General features: G+C 44.7%; 1 protein-coding gene across 1 annotated transcript; it reads left to right on the top strand.

The window, feature by feature from the left end:
• Positions 1-6660: 6660 nt before the first annotated feature.
• Positions 6661-7626, top strand: LOC311519533 (olfactory receptor 2G3-like; the record flags this gene model as incomplete). Its single annotated transcript, XM_084626139.1, has 1 exon — positions 6661-7626. One exon carries the CDS (start codon positions 6661-6663, stop codon positions 7624-7626), a length of 966 nt encoding a protein of 321 aa, XP_084482265.1.
• Positions 7627-18460: the final 10834 nt, after the last annotated feature.

The raw sequence follows: 18460 nt of genomic DNA, 5'->3' as shown, positions 1-18460 counted from the left end.
GTACTGGGATTTTCCCACTGAGAAATCTCCCAGTTTTAGACATGATGGGTCACAGATACCTGACCTTCAATTTGTCCTGGGTTCAATACTAATAGTACCTGTCCTGGGTCTCAGGCCAGGGTAATTTTGAGGGGAAATTTGCCCCTGAGGAGAGTGTGGAAAACATTCCTCAGGCATACTGTTGGTTTGACTTTGTCAATTTTGAAACTGCTCTGGGTTCCAGAAAGTTTGAAGGTCCTTGAGAGGATGGAGATAGCTCGGTAGGCAGAATGCAGATGAGGTGCATGATAAATGCGATTGCTCATATTGTTCCACTGTCAGGTTTTGGACTGCAATCCAGACCAGTGAGAGGTCATGTCACTGTCTGCCCTGTAACCAGAGGGGCCAACTTCTCATGGTGCCGGTGGGTACTCGTGCCCCGCCCCTCCCCAACTCCACCCCTGCCCCACCCCCATCCAAACCCCTTCCCCAAAGTCCCTGCCCCAACTCTGCCCCCTCCATGTCCCTATTGGACCCCTTCCCCAAATCCCTGCCCCAGCCCCACCTCTTCCCCACTTCCTCCCCTGAGTGTGCTGCATTCCTGCTCCTCCCCACTCCCTCCCACAGCTTGTTACACCGCGAAACTGCTGTTTTGCGGTGGCAAGCGCTGGGAGCTAGGGGGAGAAGCAGGGAGGGCGTGCTCAGAAGAGGAGGTGGAGGCAGAGGTGAACTGGGGTGGTGGGGCGGGGCAGGGAGCTGTCAGTGGATGCAGGGCACCCGCCCATTTTTCCCTGTGGGTGCTCCAGCCCCGGAGCACCCACAGAGTTGGCACCTATGCCTGTAACCCTATGTGCCTTAAAATGTGCTGCTGCTGCTGTAGCTCCCTGGCCTGGATGCTCCCAGCCAGCAGATAAGCATGCACTGAGTATCTGTGTGATAAACAGCCTGGATCAGCAACTCTGACTCCAGCAGCCTGCTTGTTACACCACAGCCACACTCTGGTCTCCACCAACCTTGGTTACTACTAGCCAAGTGACCCCAATGCATGCCTACTCCCAAATTTCCCCAAAACTATCTGCCCTGAAATGTCCAGCCCTCTTCTGGATCACTCAGAGCAAAAATGAAGTTCTTTTGCTCCTCTAAAGAGAGGATACCCAGCAGCTTGCCACTTTAACTGGACTTAACAATCACTTCCATTCAAATACAGCACTGGACTGGTTTAGATTAAAATAAAACAAGATTATTAACAAAAGGGCATAGGTTAAGTGATGCCAAGTAAAAGAAATAAAAGTAGAGATGGTTATAACAAACATAAGTGAAAAGCATGCATCTAAAAGTCTAAAACTTAATCTAGCAAGACACAGTCTTTGTGTAAGATGGCTTCTCTCACCAATCAATCTTTGTCCAGCTGACTGTCTTTGACTCAGGACCTCCCACAGAAGTACAGGGTGCTGGTTCTCCTCATCTTCCTGGGTGAAAGATAACTTGGGGTTCTTTGCTCCTCCTTCTTATAGTTCAGTGAACCTTTGAAATGGATTCTTCTGAAGGCTCCCCCTCCAAAATAAAGTTCACTCAAGCTGTGAGGAAAGAGACATTGAATCTGGTGGTGAAGGAAGCTCCAAACTGGTTTCTTTCCCTGCTTGTGTTTGTTGTAATGCAAATTGGTCTGTTCCTATCCTCTCCAATGCAAATGAATGGCCACTTGGCATATGATTGCCAATTGACTCTGATGATACCTGGCTGGAGGCATTGGCTTGTCCTTTGTCTGGGAGAAACCTGTTTACCCCCTATCCAGACTTGTCTAATAAACACATTTTAGTTCCACATTTTGTTCACATTTGTATGGTCCCTTGGGTGTTTAGCATACACATCCCACACAGGAATATTAATGATCAGTGTGTTTTTAGTTTTCCAGTGATACCTTACATGACACATATCACATATGACATTAATGAACTGGGCTTCACTGAACTGGTCAGGCCAGCTGAAACTCACTACCAGATACCAGTGAGCCTCTTGCATTGGGATGCTGATAGGGACTCATCCACTGTCTACATCACATACATGGAGATGTCAGTTTCGTAGCTGCATGATACTTATTTGTCATGTACCTTTCACTGCATCACCTGCCCACTAATCCACCTGCCCCACTTCACATCCATGGATGTGATAATTTGCAGAAACATACGACAAGCTGGATTTAAGATGTGGATGAAACTAATTTGAAAATGAATATCTGTGGATAACTCTTGTGGGTAAAGGGCTTTAATCCTTAGTGATGAACATGCTGAATATGTCCAACCTGAAATTTCAGCTTTTTGAGCTTTGAATAACAACGCATTTTAACTATTTTTTTTAATTCAGTATGTCTTTTCTTTACCCTCACTGTAGCTTAAATATTAGTAATGGGATCTTGTTCAAATTTTCACCAGTGTGCAGAATTTGTGGGGGTCGGAGAAGTTGAGAATGATTAGGGGCACTGAAAAATTCCTATGGAGATACTGAAATGACTGGGATTGTTTATCTTGAAAAGGAGACCCACATAGGGGACATGCTGATAAAAGTATATTAAAAATGAATGGTCTAGAGAGTATAGATCAGGAAGGTCTGTTCTCTTTCTCCTGTAACCCAGGAACAACAGAAAATTCAGTGATGCTGAAAGGTGGCAAGTTCAAAACTGACAAAAGGATGTTTCTTCCCCCACTCACTGTGTCATTAGATTGCAGAACTCACAGCCACAGGTTCAAAGAGGGATTGGATCTGTATATGGATAACAAGAATATCTAGAGCAATAGGCAATGATAAAAGTTTTGGAATCTGTACAAAGTCTCATGCTTCAGGTCTCCCAGTTAGGAGGGATTAGAATAATATCTCCATTCGAGGGTGGGCAGCTTATCCCAACTCTTCCCACTGTGGAGTTTCTTCTTGCACCTTCCTCTGAAGCATCTGGTGCTGGCCAGTGTCAGAGCCAGGATACTGGACTAGAAGAACCACTAGCCTGATCCAGAGTGACAATTCCTGTGGCAGTCCAAAAGGGAAATTTCTGTCATGACTTGAGAAACTGAAAGCAGGGGACTGACTTCGCAGCTTTCTTGCACTTTGTAGAGTCAGTTATACCTGAGTAAAATGGTACCAACCCAGGGTAATAGTATTTTACACCCACTTCACCCTTTGTGGAGATGACTACACAAAAACGCAAGTTGTGAAGCTGGCCCCAAATACTTTAAGGAGAGTCCCGTATATGGGCACAGATCTGACCCAGGTGTGCTGGAAGAATAGTTATGGACCTCCGCCCAAAGACAATTCTTCAGACATAGATCCAGGGACATAAGCCATCATATACTTTGCTTCTCTTTTAGCGAATCTGTGCATGCCATAAGTTTCCTGGTAGGTACTTTTTCTCTAAATGAACAGAACTTTTCATTTTATATATTCCTTACTGTTTATCACAATATGAAAAATAATATTAGTAATTGTCTAGCCATTGCATACATCCCTGAGATATTTCTGTGAACAGAATATGTCCCAGAGGTCCCGGACACATGCTTAAATACTGCTTTCGGAGGGAAACCATAGGAGTTCAAGAAGAAAGGATTCTTTTGTTCACTGGTAAGTCATGCAGCGTTAGATGTTGGTAAAAGCTAGAATTTCTCTCATTTACTGTATGGTGTACAAATGATAGTATTTTGGGTTGTGCTCTTGTTTGGTCCTGGACTTGTTCTTTGCCAGAGCTGCTTATATTACCATAGAATACATCTTATCTGGGGGACAGGAAAACGGCAATGCAAGGCAAACATCAGAAATGGTGGTTTGATCTGTAAGTGAAGCCTGGTAAGTATTTCCATGCTACTTTTCTTTCTAGTGTCTCTCTATACAAAACAATGTACAAGCTGGGCTCTGCCACCCTTACTCATATCTAGTAACAGAATCCTTGACTAGCCTGATTGGAAATCAGTGTGACCACACAAGGAGCAAATTGTCACTCCATGTGAATAAGGGTAGCAGAATCTGACATTCTGTCAGTAAATGTGAAGCCAGTTTAAACTGAATTGATGTCAAATGCTGACCTGGATAATAAGAGAATACTAATCCTGACCGTCGGCTACTCCCATCTCATTCCTGTGCAAAAAGAATCCCTAGTTTCAGACTAGTTCTGTGTGGAGAAGTGTCCACAGCACAAATGCCATCACACTTGGTACTAACCGGCCGTTCCCTGGCACTTCAAGCACCAAGATAGCGTGGTAGTTGACTCCTGGTGGCACCCAGCATGGGTTATGCACTTGACAAATAGTCCAGGCTTGCAATGTTTCCTGATCTCTCAACCCTAGATCTGGCAAAACCCACACAAAACAGTTAAAACAAAGTCTTTTCAGGTCTGTGGTCAGGCACACGGCTAATGGGATGCTAATGTGACTCCTGTTATACCAGATCGGAGACTGAATTGAGGAGTTCTGTTTCCAAGGATGTCAGTCTGGCTCTTTGCACCAGCCCTAATTGCAAGCAAATTTTTCTCAAGTTTCTTTAACCTAACAAGAGTACCTTGGAATGTACCCTTCTTTCAGAGGACAGTTATGTATGTTAGGCCTTCATGCACTGACAGAAGAGACATCTATAGCTACAGGTTAACCTAGGGCAGGTCGACACTTAAAACACTTCAGCTGTGGTGCTTCAGTGAAAACGCTACTGCACCGACAGGACAGCGGAGTTAATCCACCTCCCCGAAAAGCAGTAGCTATGTCAATAGAAGAAGCCCTGCCGTTAATGTAGCGCTGTCTATAGCTAGGTTAGGTTGGTATAACTGTGTCATTCAGGGGTGGGGATTTTTCATGTAAGTTTATAGTGTAGACCTGGCCTATTTTTGCTTCCAGGTATTGTAATATAACACAGAACAAAACATACCAAATCTCCTTTTATAAGCCGAAGGAGCAGGTATTTGCCATTTATTCCCTGCTCTCCCACTTTAAAACTGTAAAGTGCAGCAGGATTGCAATGTTGAAGCAGTAGGCTTGTGCAAGATTCAGATTTCTTGTACTTCTATTGCCTGCTTCCCCCTATCCTCCACCTCTCATTCTCTTCCTCATAAGAGAAACTATCCTTCCCTTACTCATCCTGCACCTGTTCAAGCCAATGCAGGGTTTTTTTGCCATTGACTTAAATGGAAGTAGAATTAGGCCCATAATGCTAAAGTATCCCCAACTCCGCCTCTGATTAGATGATTCTCCCTTTATGGAAGTGTAAATCTCTGCTAGCTATTTTAATTGCCCTTCTCACTGTACTTGAGAACCACTTTTTTTCTATAGTCAGGCTATGTGAAAGCATTGGAGGGTGAAAATAGTACACTAACTGCTGCCTAATGTAATATTTCCATAGTAATTCCTCTAAAAATATCTTACCCACTTGATTGCTTTTGTTGTGAATTGGATAATGTATCACTTACTGCTGACTAAAACTCACAAGGCTTCAGTTCTTATTTACAGTAACTTTGGAATCAAACTGAAATGTCAGATCCTGAATGTTGTTTATGTGTATACAAACTCTCAGAAAAGGAAGGAAGAAAGAAAGGTAGGTAGGGATATCCTACAGAATAGAGCTAATTTGCATGGTTTAACTTTAACTGAAATTCTCTCTCATGGAAATGTCCAAATGGATCTTATTAGGACAGGTTGGGACCAATAAAATGTAGATATGACTTAGCAGAAGTCACATTATATGAAAAATACCCCTTAAAGGACATACACACAAAAATGAAATAAAGGTACAATTTCTTAACTATATAAGTGAAGACTGAAACAATAACAAACAGTGGGAACACATTGTGGTGGATGGAAGTAGCCTATTTATAGAGTAAAAAAGGAAATTTAAAAAAATTTGAGTTAAGGTTTAACTTAAAGAAACCCAACCATGTACAAGTCTGGAAACACAGTTAGGGCACCTTAACACCCTTAACTCTCCCCTGTAGGGTCACCATGGCAGGGGAGGATAAAACCTAGATGTATCTTTTTAAAACTGTTCATTTAGCATTGGACTTCAAACACTAAAAGACATTGATCACATGGTTATTGCATGATGTCATTACAGGGCAGAGTTAAAGTAGTTTGGGTGCCCTAACTGCATCTCTAGACCTTTGCATGTTTGGATTTAAGTTTAATCTTAATTCTGAATTTTGTGGGTTTATAATGGCTGCTTTTGGGATAAGTTCACATCTCTCTAATATACCTTACCCTAAATTTACTGATATGGGCTGTCAACTATAACTCCTTCTTGTAGTTTTCTCTTTTGTCTGGGAAATAAGAAGCATGTATTACTAACCATGGCAACCACACTTCTCTTCCCCTCGCTCTCCCATTGTCTGTCTTAATTTGTTATATTTTGCCCATGCTTAGACTGTAAGCTCTAGGGTACTGGGATCGTGTCTCTTATACATTCTATACACTCTACTTAATGTATTAATAAAATAACAATAGCTCAATGGGGCCAGATCCTCAGCTGATGTAAATTTATGTAGCTTCATTGTTTTTAACAGAACAAATGCTAGTTTGCACCAGCAGGTGCTCTGGCCCCCTACCTAGAAGGTTCTTTAGAAAGGCAAAGTGGTATTCATTGACTATTCTCATTGTTTGCACACTGACTATTTTCCCACATCCTTTTCCTTGACAGATTTTTTAAAAAGCTACTGTGTAAATGGGAAATCAAACACACATAATGGAATTCATTTTCTTGGGCTTTTCAAACCACCCCAACCTTCAGATTTTATTCTTCCTGGTGTTCTTAGTCATCTACACTGTAACCCTCCTGGGGAACACGCTGATTTTAACCCTGACCAGGGCTGATCCAACCCTTCACACACCCATGTATTTTTTTCTTAGTAATCTGTCCTTCTTAGATATCTGCTACACGTCTGCCACGGTGCCAGTCATGCTGATCAACTTCTTCCGGTGCAGGAAAACCATTTCATATGCCGGGTGCGTGGCCCAACTGTTCTTCCTCATTACCTGCGCTGGCACTGAGTGTGTCCTGTTGGCCGTCATGGCTTATGACCGATATGTGGCTATCTGCAAGCCCTTGAGATACCCAGGCATTATGAGCAAGAGGCTTTGTGTGCAGCTGGTGGGGTTTTCATGGCTGTGTGGCTTGGTGAATTCCCTAGTGCACACTCTCCTCACATCAGCCGTAGTCATATGCAAGTCCGATCAACTCAGCCACTTCTTTTGTGATGTCCCGTTGCTGCTGAAGCTCTCTTGCTCAGAGACCTCTGTCAATGAAGCTGTGCTTCATTTGGCTAGTGCCTTGATTGGACTGAGTCCTTGTCTGTTCACCGTACTCTCCTATGGCCACATCATCAGCACCATCCTGAAGATCCGTTCGGCCCAGGGCCGATTCAAAGCTTTCTCCACCTGCACCTCCCATCTGATTGTGGTCGTCCTCTTCTACGGCACCTCCAACTTCAATTATAATCGGCCCAGCTCAGGCTACTCTCTGGACATAGATATCTTGGTTTCGTCATTATATTGCATTGTAACCCCCACGTTAAACCCAGTTATCTATAGTTTCAGGAATAAAGAGGTGAAGGGTGCATTGAAAAAAATGGGCAGAAAATATTTCACGGCAGTGGCCAGGCCCAGAGGAAGGGAGGGGGCATGTCAATGACATGAACATTGCTTTAGCACAGTAGAAAAGGAGCCCCCGTGTAAAACAAGTAGCAGGGCATCTTAATCCGGGTTTGCTGAACTCCGTGGAACTCAAGGGTTTGGTGACTCTTCAACCACTTTGTGGAGCCTGGGTCAACAATCAGACAGATCTGAGTTTACTACTAATTCTTATTACCCCTGGAGCCCTTGACTGAGATCTGAGCCCCAGGGTGCTTGCACAGTGGATAGCAGAGAGTGAGATACAGTCTCTGTCTCAAAGAGTTTACAGCCTAAGGCCACAGTCCTACAAATTACTCCATCTGGGAGGACCTGTGCACTTGCAGGGGAGCTACATGTGTGCAAAGAGGCATGACTCTGCAAAATAACTTGTGGGATTAGGGCATCGGATCAGACAAAGGGAAGAGAAGGAAGGAAGTATTATCCCCATCTCACAGATGGGGAACTGAGACACAGAGATCAATTGATTTGCCCAAGGTCACTCAGGAAGCGTGTGGCAGAACCTGATCTCCTGAGTCCCAGTCCCCTGTCCTATCCTTCTCTTCAATGTCTTCCTTAATCTTGTTGGAAGCTACTGTATAGAGGCAAGTCTCTTTGAGGAGCCCAGTCCTTTGTGAAGGATTAACAGGGATAACCTCCGGAAGCCAGCAGTGCCTGCTGCAAAGGCATCAAAGAGCATATGGTGCAGTTGCAAGGACTATCCAAACTGCAATGGTTATGGGCCAAACAGTATGCTAAAGACCTGAGTGTATCTTCAAACCAGAGTAAATGCCTTTAGCCATCCATGCCTTCCATATAAGCTTTCACTCTATATTAAAGCTGGGTTTCCTCAAAGGACAGCATCTGTTTGTAGCTTTGAATCCAGAATGGTGTTGAGCTCCTTCATCTTCCACTGAAGTTTGTGAGAGTTTCAAGGGCTCTTCCAGTCTTCTGGATTTGGCCCAAAGTGAGGGAATTAAGCTTGTGAACTTGGTCCAGATCTGCCCAGATGCACCTGGTGCAGAGAGAAGAGGAGGTGTGAATAGCAGGTTCGGGGCTGGGGAATCTGAATGCTCTCCTGGAGGCTGGATGACTCAGTTTGAGAAGGGCAATGTGATTCTCCTCCTCTCCCACTAGACAGGTGCCCACTAGCCTACTGCTTGTACAATGAACTGAGTGTAGGTGGACAAGATGTGCCCATAAAGCAGATGGGAGAAGATGTTTCTCTGAGGAGAGAGAGTAAGAGCTTGCCATGTCCTTAAATCATAGGCTGTAGTAGTAAATATGGATTCTGTCTCGCAGTCGTGGGAGCTGGCTGGATACAGCTAACTCATTTCAGGGAGACTAGAGCCCAGTGGAAATTCCACAGCCCAGATTCTGCATTGTGGGACAGCTGCTTGGGCTGTGCTGCCCGGTGCACAGAAGCTCTGAAGCTGGTGCCAGCAGATGTGTGAGTATTTCCCCAAAGTAGAGGGATCCTTGGGCAGTGTGGAGCCAGGATAGTGGTTCCTGTGCCACCTTCTCTTGCTGCAGCCAGCAGAAGAGATGGTTTTTGCCTCATTGATTCCATGCTGCCATACTGGCCCCTTGGATCAGCTGGCATCGGTCTGCTCTACCATGCTGGGATATTGGCCCAATGCCTCAACACTTGCAAAAAAGGCCTCTCTTATCTGAGTACTACCCTGCCCTGATCTCTGCTTAGCTTCTGATCTAGGGGAATAGAAGCTAAGGGAATATTGATGTAGTCCGGGACTGGACTCAGGGGTCACAAGAGGACTCTCTCTCCTCACCTTAAAACAATCTCTTCCTGGTATTCAAGGACCAGATTTTTGGATGTCCCAGCCAGCCAGGGGTGGACAATGTGAGGAAAATGCTCAGATTGGTGGTGCATCTTCCAATGAAAGTAAAATGGCCCCTTATTTCTCAAACAACATTAATGCAATTAATTGCTTCCACCAAAATTTGTAACAAGCTTACCCTGTCTTTCTGTCCCCCAGTCTCACCCTACTCCTTAGTTTGTCTCTCAGTCTGCTTCCATTCTATTCCCACTACCACAGCTCTCTGCAGGCCTAGATATTTCCTTGGGTAGTGTGCAGGGGTGGAAAGGAAGGCTCCCCAGTGCTCAGATCGGGTACACAGAGCCAGCTAAGCAGAAACCTGGTGATTCCCTAGCGTAGAAGGCACTAGGATGCAAACCAGTAGCTCAGCTACAGATATCAGGGAGCTGCCTGGAAAAAAAGGGGAATCCAGGAATTCCTAGGATTTTCCAAGCAGAGTCTTGTCAAGAGCTTGTCCTCAGGTGTGTCTGCCACCTTTCGTCACATGATGTGCCACACTCAGAGGAAGTGAATGTAAGCACATGGGGCCAGGTTTGTATTTACACTGTGGCCTCTCTTACACTGCCAGAGTGGAGTAAATGAGCCTGCGTAAGTAATGGCCTCTTATAAAGGTATTATGTGCTTGTGGAGAGCTTGTACTTTACATCCACGACATGCTGCTCATGGTTTGGGGAAAGGAGGCAGCTCTTTTCCCTCTGTATTGATTTTTTGTTCTGCATTGTACAGTTCCTGGCAGCTTCTGGCTTGGGTATAGCCTCGACAGTCCAGAGTGGATGGCTGCAATTGCCAGCTTTAAATTCTCACACAGTAGAGTAGAGCTGAGTGATGTAATTTTACTTTTGGTAGTGAATTTCGTGCTGGTGAAAGGTCCCAGCCCGACAGTCCTGGAGATTAAATAGTGTTGAAGCCCCAAGCTGTGGGGAGAGCAAACAGTTCAAGCCACAAGCTGTGTTCCCCATTCAGTTTTCATGACAGGGTACAGAATACAGCTCCCCACCCACCACTAAGAGGCATCTTGCTCTGCTTGTGTTGAAAGCTGAGTCCTGTTCTGCAGCTCCTGCTGTATGGAAGAGTCTTCCAGACATCTCTCCTGCTCAGTGACTTCCTATTTACTCTGATCTCATCAAGAAATCTGGCTTTTAGCTCTTACCCAGGCCATTACACGCCCCACCCCCCTTTCTCTCTCTCTCTCTCTGCTATATGGAGTACCCAAGGCCGACATATGTCATTATTCAACCATGTATATGGACACAGATCTTCTTATTTGCTACAAATTGTGCTCCAAAATCTGTTTTCATAACAAAATAAAAACATCAGGTGTCATCATGCAAGATGCTGCAGTCTAGAAAATAAAGTGATTTTAAACAGTTGTGTTAATATGTTTAGAGGTCACTAGAGCTGGAGGTGGAATACTAGAAGTGAACCACTCTACACATGAGCCATCATCCAGTCAAATGAGTAATGTTGGACTGTTCTTGCTCTTTGTCACAGCTGTGGTTGATGTTCCCCTGCTGGACACTCACCAGCCTGCTGTGTTACGGCTGATGCATCTCTGCCCACAGTCTGAGCAGTATCCTGGCACTGTTTTTGGCCACTCAAGCTCACGCTCAGGGTGTAGACTCCATGTCTGGTACCTCTTCTTGAAAGTGGGAGCCTGCAGTCCAGCTGCCCTAGGTCCCAAGGGCAGTGCTGGCCCCCTCAAATATCCCCAGTAGCTCAACCACACCCTTTCTGAGTGCCACCTTCAGAGTACTCTGGTTTTCACTTTGTCCATTTGGAGATGCATGACAGTTAGAGCAATGAACTGACTGTAAGGCTTTACAAAATAACTTAACCACACACACCTTATTCCTAGAGACAGCATAGGGACTTACAGATGTATGCCAAAATCACAAAACCTGCACACAGAAACCCTGCCTGCAGGATCCACAAGATTCTGAAGGCCTTCAGGTTTTTGGACAATCCTTCACTGTCCCCAGACTCTCCACTCCTTTGGCTCAGCCTTCAGACTCTCTCTCCCTGCCCCTGCAACAAGCTCTCCTTGGTTTGCTCAGGTTTGACATCAACAGGTTCCTCTTACGCAGAGGGCATGTCCCTTTTGGACAGCAGTTTCTAATGCCGCTTCGCCTACAGAGCAAAGTGGACCTTCCAGTTTCCACAGCATCACCCTTGGGAGAGTATAAGTTTTGTGAAGAGTTCAGACAGTTTCTGTTATCATTTAGATAATGGCATACAGAGAACACTTATAAAGTTTGCGGACGATACCAAGCTGGGAGGTGTTGCAAGTGCTTTGGAGGACAGGATTAAAATTCAAACTGTTCTCCTTTGATGAGGAATTTCCATTGCTCCAACTCCTCTCCCTGCAATCAACTTGGGGAGGAAACCAGTTTCCTCTAGCACATTCATTGTTCTGTCAGCTCAGGGTCAATATCCATGCGAACCATTCTTTTGATTGTCCTGTAGCTGCTTCCAGACAGGGAGTGTGATACAGGAATCAGCCATTTTCTGACAGGGACTATGCCAATTCACAGTGAAGATTAGCATTATACGCAGCCTTCATAATGTCAGTCAGAACTCATAAGCTGTACGTAGACCATTTCCCCAAACTGTTACAGTCTTCATCCCTCACCAGTAATAAATGACAACCAGTTATGTTCCTGGTGAGATCTTCCCTATTTGAGCAGCAGGGGAGTTAGTGGAGCTGCTTTCCTAGAAGACTAATTTGTGCACTGATCCTGCAAACACTTAGACAAGTGCTTAACTTTACACTCACACACACACGTGATTGCACTGACGTTAACAGGGCTGCATTTGAGTGGAGAGTTAAACACGTGCATAAGTGTTCACAGGATTGGGGACAGGATAGGAGGAAAGTTGAATTCTTGCCCAGGGATTCTCTGGATCCCAAAAGTGAAAGGACCTCTTGGATCACCTACACTGTCTGGTGGAGAAGAGGTTCTTAGCATGGATAGGCACATTTTTTGGTGGCTTGGGGATTAAAGTATTTGAACAGGAGTTGGGAGATCCAGGTACTCTTCCTGGCTCTGCTGCAGTCTTGTAATGTGACCTTGGCACAAGTCACCTAAACTCATTCGACTTCATCAGTTTCCCCACCTGAGATATAGGGAGAATACTTAATTGGAGGTGTTGCATGGAAAACACTTAGAGATCCTTAGATGGCTAGAGAACAGCAGAATTTCTACTCCATACACAATCTGGATTCTTCTATGTCCAATAAGCCATTTCAGAAAGGATCCCTCCAGTTTCCATCACCTGCAGAGCAGAAGAGAAGCCCAATCATTCCCTTAATGATTCAAGAGATTAATCAGGCTTCCTTCATCACCCGTACAATTGAAAGGATCCCCCACCGTATGGAAGTGTATTTCTAAGCTTTATCTAGGTATCACAGAATTACAGGGTTGGAAGGGACCTCAGGAGATCATCTAGTCCAACCCCTGCTCAAAGCAGGACCAATCCCCATTTTTTGTCCCAGATCAACTTAACAGCCCCCTCAAGGATTGAACTCACAACCCTGGGTTTAGCAGGCCAATGCTCAAACCACTGAGCTATCCCATCCTCCCTATGTATGGCCCTCATCACTGTAGTATCTCAGCACCTTGCAAGCATTCATGGACTTTATCCTAAAGTTGGGAGGTATTATCCCCATCTCCTGGAAGGGGGAACTGAGAGACATGGGGTAGATCAAGTGACTTGCCCGAGGTCATGCAGAAAATCCATCACCAAATTTGGATTTGAATTCAGGTCTCCCAAATCCCATTCCAGTGTCCTAACCATTAGATCATTCTTCCTCCCTATCTCACTCCATGCTATTTGCATCCTCACCTACATAGCAAAGGGGACTTTTCAGTTTCTACAGCACCACCCTTGGGAGAGTGTAAGTTTTGTGAAGAGTTCAGACAGTTTCCATTATCATTTAGATAGCAGCATACAGAGTACACTTATAAAGTTTGCAGACAATACCAAGCTGGGAGGGGTTGCAAGTGCTTTGGAGGATAGAATTAAAATTCAGAGTGATCTGGACAAACTGGGAAAATGGTCTGAAGTAAATAGGATGAAATTCAATAAGGACAAATGCAAAGTACTCCACTGAGGAAGGAACAATCAGTTGCACACATACAAAATGGTAAATGACTGCCTAGGAAGGAGTACTGTGGAAAGGGATCTGGGGATCATAGTGGACCACAAGCTAAATACGAGCGAACAGTGTCACACTGTTGCAAAAAAAGCTAACATCATTCTGGGATGTATTAGCAGGAGTATTGTAAGCAAGACACAAGAAGTAATTCTTCTGCTCTGCTCTGCACTGATTAGGCCTCAACTGGAGTATTGTGTCCAGTTCTGGGCGCCACATTTCAGGAAGGATGTGGACAAATTGGAGAAAGTCCAGAGAAGAGCAACAAAAATTATTAAAGGTCTAGAAAACATGACCTATGAAGGAACATTGAAAAAAATTAGTTTGTTTAGTCTGGAGACGAGAAGACTGAGAGGGGACATGATAACCATTTTCAAGTTCATGAAAGGTTGTTACAAGCAGGAGGGACAAAAATTATTCTCCTTAACCTCTGAGGATAGGACAAGAAACAATGGGCTAAAATTGCAGCAAGGGAGGTTTAGGTTGGACATTAGGAAAAACTTCCTAACTGTCAGGGTGGTTAAGCACTGTAATAAATTGCCTAGGGAGGTTGTGGAATCTCTGTCATTGGAGATTTTTAAGAGCAGGTTAGACAAACACCTGTCAGAGATGGTCTAGATAATACTTAGTCCTGCCATGAATGCAGGGGACTAGACTAGATGACCTCTTGCAGTCCCTTCCAGTTCTATGATTCTACAATTCTACCACCAGGGTTTCACAGATAATTTCTTAACCCATCAGGAGCAGGGAACACCACTCACCATCTGCCTGGCCATGATCGTGCTGCGGCTCAGTCTGTATCATGAAAGAGGTGAGTTTTGATGAGGGACTCAGAGGATAAGGTGGTGGCTTTGCAAACTTTGACTGGGAGCATTTCCCACTTGTAAGGGGTGGTACAGGAGAAAACACTTCCTGGAGAACTGGGCAATGAGGCTGTCATTGCAGTGTGGCTGGGTTATAATATTTAGCAATATACACATTTTTTTTGGAAAACAGGCATTTCGATGGCACTCATCACCATAGGCATAGGGAACAAGAGGCAGTGTTGCTAGCCTAGATGAAGTACGGCAGAGCTAGGAACTGGATTGGGGTGATATTAAAGAGAGGTGGGGTTTTTTTTAAGGGAAGCAATCCATCATAATATGAATTTCATTTTGGAAGTTCTTATTTTCACTAGAGGGCAGCACAGGCTAGTAATAAGGAAGCAGGTGGAAAAACATCTTCTGAGCTGAATACCTAAATGGCTATTTTTCTTAGTAACATTGTGGCTGGGCATGGGAGAATGAGGCTTAGTTGTATTTTGATCCCATATTTATATTCCCATATAAAAGACCTAGGAGCTGGCCATATAGAGCTGTGTTGTTGTTTATTAAATGGTCTCCTCTCCATTTTCTAAGTTTCTTTCCTCTCTCATTTTTGTCTTTATTCTATTCTTGCTGTCCTCTCCCCGCCTGTCAGGTTCCTTCTGGCTCCCTCTGTCATATGTATGTAGCAGAGCATGTTTTTCTCACAGCCACATAGCCCTCCCTCTGTGCAGCTCTCTCCATGAAATGGAGCTGAACAATTCCACAAGAGCAGGCTTTTTCTTTTTCTTTTTCTTTAATGCCATATGCCGAGATACCACTTCTCTTATGGTATGCTGAATGCATTCATGCTGGAGACACTCTGACAACGGCAGCATTGTGGTGTTTCTGCCAATTCATATATGGATCAGAATGGGATTAAGGACTGAATATTAATAAGACCTAATATTTCGTTGCACAAATTTTTGGTAAAACCAAAATCAAATTTGGGCTGATCCTGCTTGGACCCAGCCAAGACACACTGTCCTGAAAGTAATACAATAATTTTTCGAGACGGAAGGAGATCATCCATCCATGTGCTACCAGTAAGCCAGGGTGGAATTGGGCTGGGTCACACCAGGTCAATGACCTGCCTCCTGCCGCTTCTTTTCAGACTTCCATCTTCTGCAGAATCTACCTTTTTTTAAAAAAAAAATAATAAAAGCTAAATCTCTAGCCCTTATAGATACTGATGTAAACTGGTGCAGTGAGTAATGCCTGCCAGCATTTGTAGAGAGCCTGAAATGACAGTAGATTTGAGAGGCTGTGAGCTACCCCATTCCTCTCAAGGCTGTGTTCACCCAGCCAGAATGGGGATGCTCTGTCAATGTTCTGAGCTATTCCACCGCTGTCAAAACATGTCTCATTTTAGTGGGCACAAGTGGTTGGTGCTTGGGAAATACCGCCACATTTTCCCTAAGCTGACCCCTGGAGACAAAAGATTAGAGGGGTTAATCAGAGTGTTAGGAGTGAATTAGTTTCCATAAAAAGGAAGCTGATCCCACAGAGGACAGCAGGACATCCAATGAGCGACAGGGGATGGATCACGTGATGATTACCTGTTCTGTTCATTCCCTCTGGGGCACGTGGCATTGGCCACTGTTGGAAGACAGGATGCTGAGCCAGAGGGACCTTTGGTCTGACCCAGTAGGGCCGTTCTTATGTTCAAGCTCCAGAGCAATGTCTGGTGGTGGGTGCAGGGCAAGGCAGCTTCTTCCCTGGCTTTAGTGGCTGCTGCTCCTCCTCTGTAGGAGGCAGTCTGCAGACTCAGACAGACACAATTGTGACAGTTACACCAGGGGCACGTTTTCAAGACATAAGGGCTAGAAAAAAAAATAATATGACGGATGATTCCAGTGTCATCTCACGACTCTTTCCAGGAGCTGAGACTATAGGCATGAGTCAGTTGGGTCTATGGCTTGATCTGGCCTAGCCATGTGTACGTCGGAACCTCAAGCTTGGCTCCTGCTAAGAGGGGAGTCCAGCACAGCCCTTGTGATCATATTTTGACTAGGTGCCGAGTCTGCTATGAATGGTTTCATTTTGCCATTTCAGGTGGGTGGAGCTCGGTTTGCAGACAGAGCTGGGTGGTACACCACCGAACTCTCCCTCTCTCCTCATCAAGTCAGAGGGATTGGGTCCGGCTAAAAGCAGGGGCTCAAGTGCTGGGGCTCTTGGTCTCTATTCTGTATGGACTCACTGAGAGACTTGCTCAAAGTCACACAATCGCTGTGCCTCAGTTTCCAGACCTACAAATGGATAATCCCTATCTCACAGGGCTATTATGGGGCTTAAATAACTCTTATAACGTGTCTTGGGATATAGTATCCTATTCAGTAAAATTAAATGATTAATTCAGTGTTTTTTCTCTAAGTACAGCTATCGCTTTGCATATGTTCACAGATACAGGTTCTACTGCTGTCTTTGGTAGTGTTATGGACTGGGATGTAGGCAATCTGGCCTAGTGGTCAAAGCAGGAGTCAGGTCTAGTGGTCAGAGCATGCGCCCAGGGTGGGGAACAAAGCCAAGGGTCAACTCCAAAGTCAATTGCCGATTACCAGAGCCAGGGGTCAAGCCAGAGTCAGAGCCAGGAATCGAAGCTGACGGTCAGAGCTGGGATCAGATATCAGATGGCAGAGCCAAGGGTCAAGCCTGAGTCAGGGTCAGATGCCACAGGCTTGGGTCAGAACCAGGACTGGTAACTGATGATTGGAGGCAAGGTATAAGGGCAGGAACTGGATAAGAGGCAAGGATCAAGTTCAAAGTAGGAGCATGCTGGAAACAGGAGCAAAGGGGCAAGCCAGGAGCAGAGCAGGACTCAGGAACAGGGGTAGGTGCAGTAGGCAGGCACAAGCAGCGTCCAATGCAGCAATCACAAATCATCTTGTTGCTTGGACAAACTTCCTATGCTTCCTTCTGGCTTAAATAGCATGGTTGGACAAATCAGTGGTGCTGGGCAATCCTCCCCTCAGGGCTCCCCAGGGTGCTGCCTTCCTTGGCTGAGGCTATAGTCCTGCTAGCTCCTTGGTACACCAGGTTTCAGCAGACAGTGGGCAGAGGCCAAGATGCAGCAGCTGTCTGGGGACTCTCAGGCTTTCAAGACCCAGGACATCACAGGAAGACCCATTCCACAAAGTTATTGAATTCAGTGTTTGCTGTTGTGTTCATATCTTTTACTCTCTTGAACAGATTTGAGCACGACCCTCTCCGTGTTCTTTGGAATGATATATTCCTGATCAGTGTCTTGCTGTTTTTAACTATTTTGATCATGGTCTAGTGCAATTTGTCATTGAAACAAGCTGATTCAGGTGAGACCAGGAAGGAAGATAATTTTATACTTTTTTTTTTTAAAGCATTAGGAATTATCCTGGGGATTATGGACCAGCAAGTCTGACTTTGTTTAAGTTTGGTTTGCTAGCAGCTAAATTGGCTGGAAACAATAAGCGAAAACACCATGGTGAACATGATATGAGAGGGACAAACCAGCACAGCCTCGCCAGTCTATTGGAACTCCTTGAGGATTTCAATCAGTTATCGTTTATTCACTATTTTTAATAATATGTATTTGGATTTTCAAGAAACCTTTCATAAAATAATTTATAAGAAGCTATTAAGGAAATGCTGTAGTCATAGGGAAAGACACAATGGTGTAGAAAATGATTATAGCACTGCAAACCCCAGGCAATCAAAATCATGAGGCAGACCCTTCCCCCCCCCCCCAAATCATGAAAAATAACAGTTCTGAACTTTCAGTTCTGCTTATTTGCTTTCTAGTGTTTTTAACCTTTGGAGTTCATTTGTGTCACTATAAGCTTTTCTCCCCACCATGAGGGCTAGAAACGTTCACTAAAACAAAAATAGCGGAGTCTCACAAAATCCTGTGATTCCAAGAGCTGGGGTTTTAAGATATTGCAGATACTATGGGACATCACTTGGAACTCCAGACATACGAGGGGACTGGCAGCATGAGGACAGATTAAAGTAAATGTAAATAAAGGGCAAGTGATGCACATTGGAAGGAAC

Source organism: Lepidochelys olivacea (genome assembly GCF_965140295.1).
Source record: "Lepidochelys olivacea isolate rLepOli2 genome assembly, chromosome: 1".
Lineage (NCBI taxonomy): Eukaryota > Metazoa > Chordata > Testudines > Cheloniidae > Lepidochelys > Lepidochelys olivacea.
Note: the sequence above shows the minus strand (reverse complement) of the source record. Positions and strands in the feature narration are given on the sequence as shown.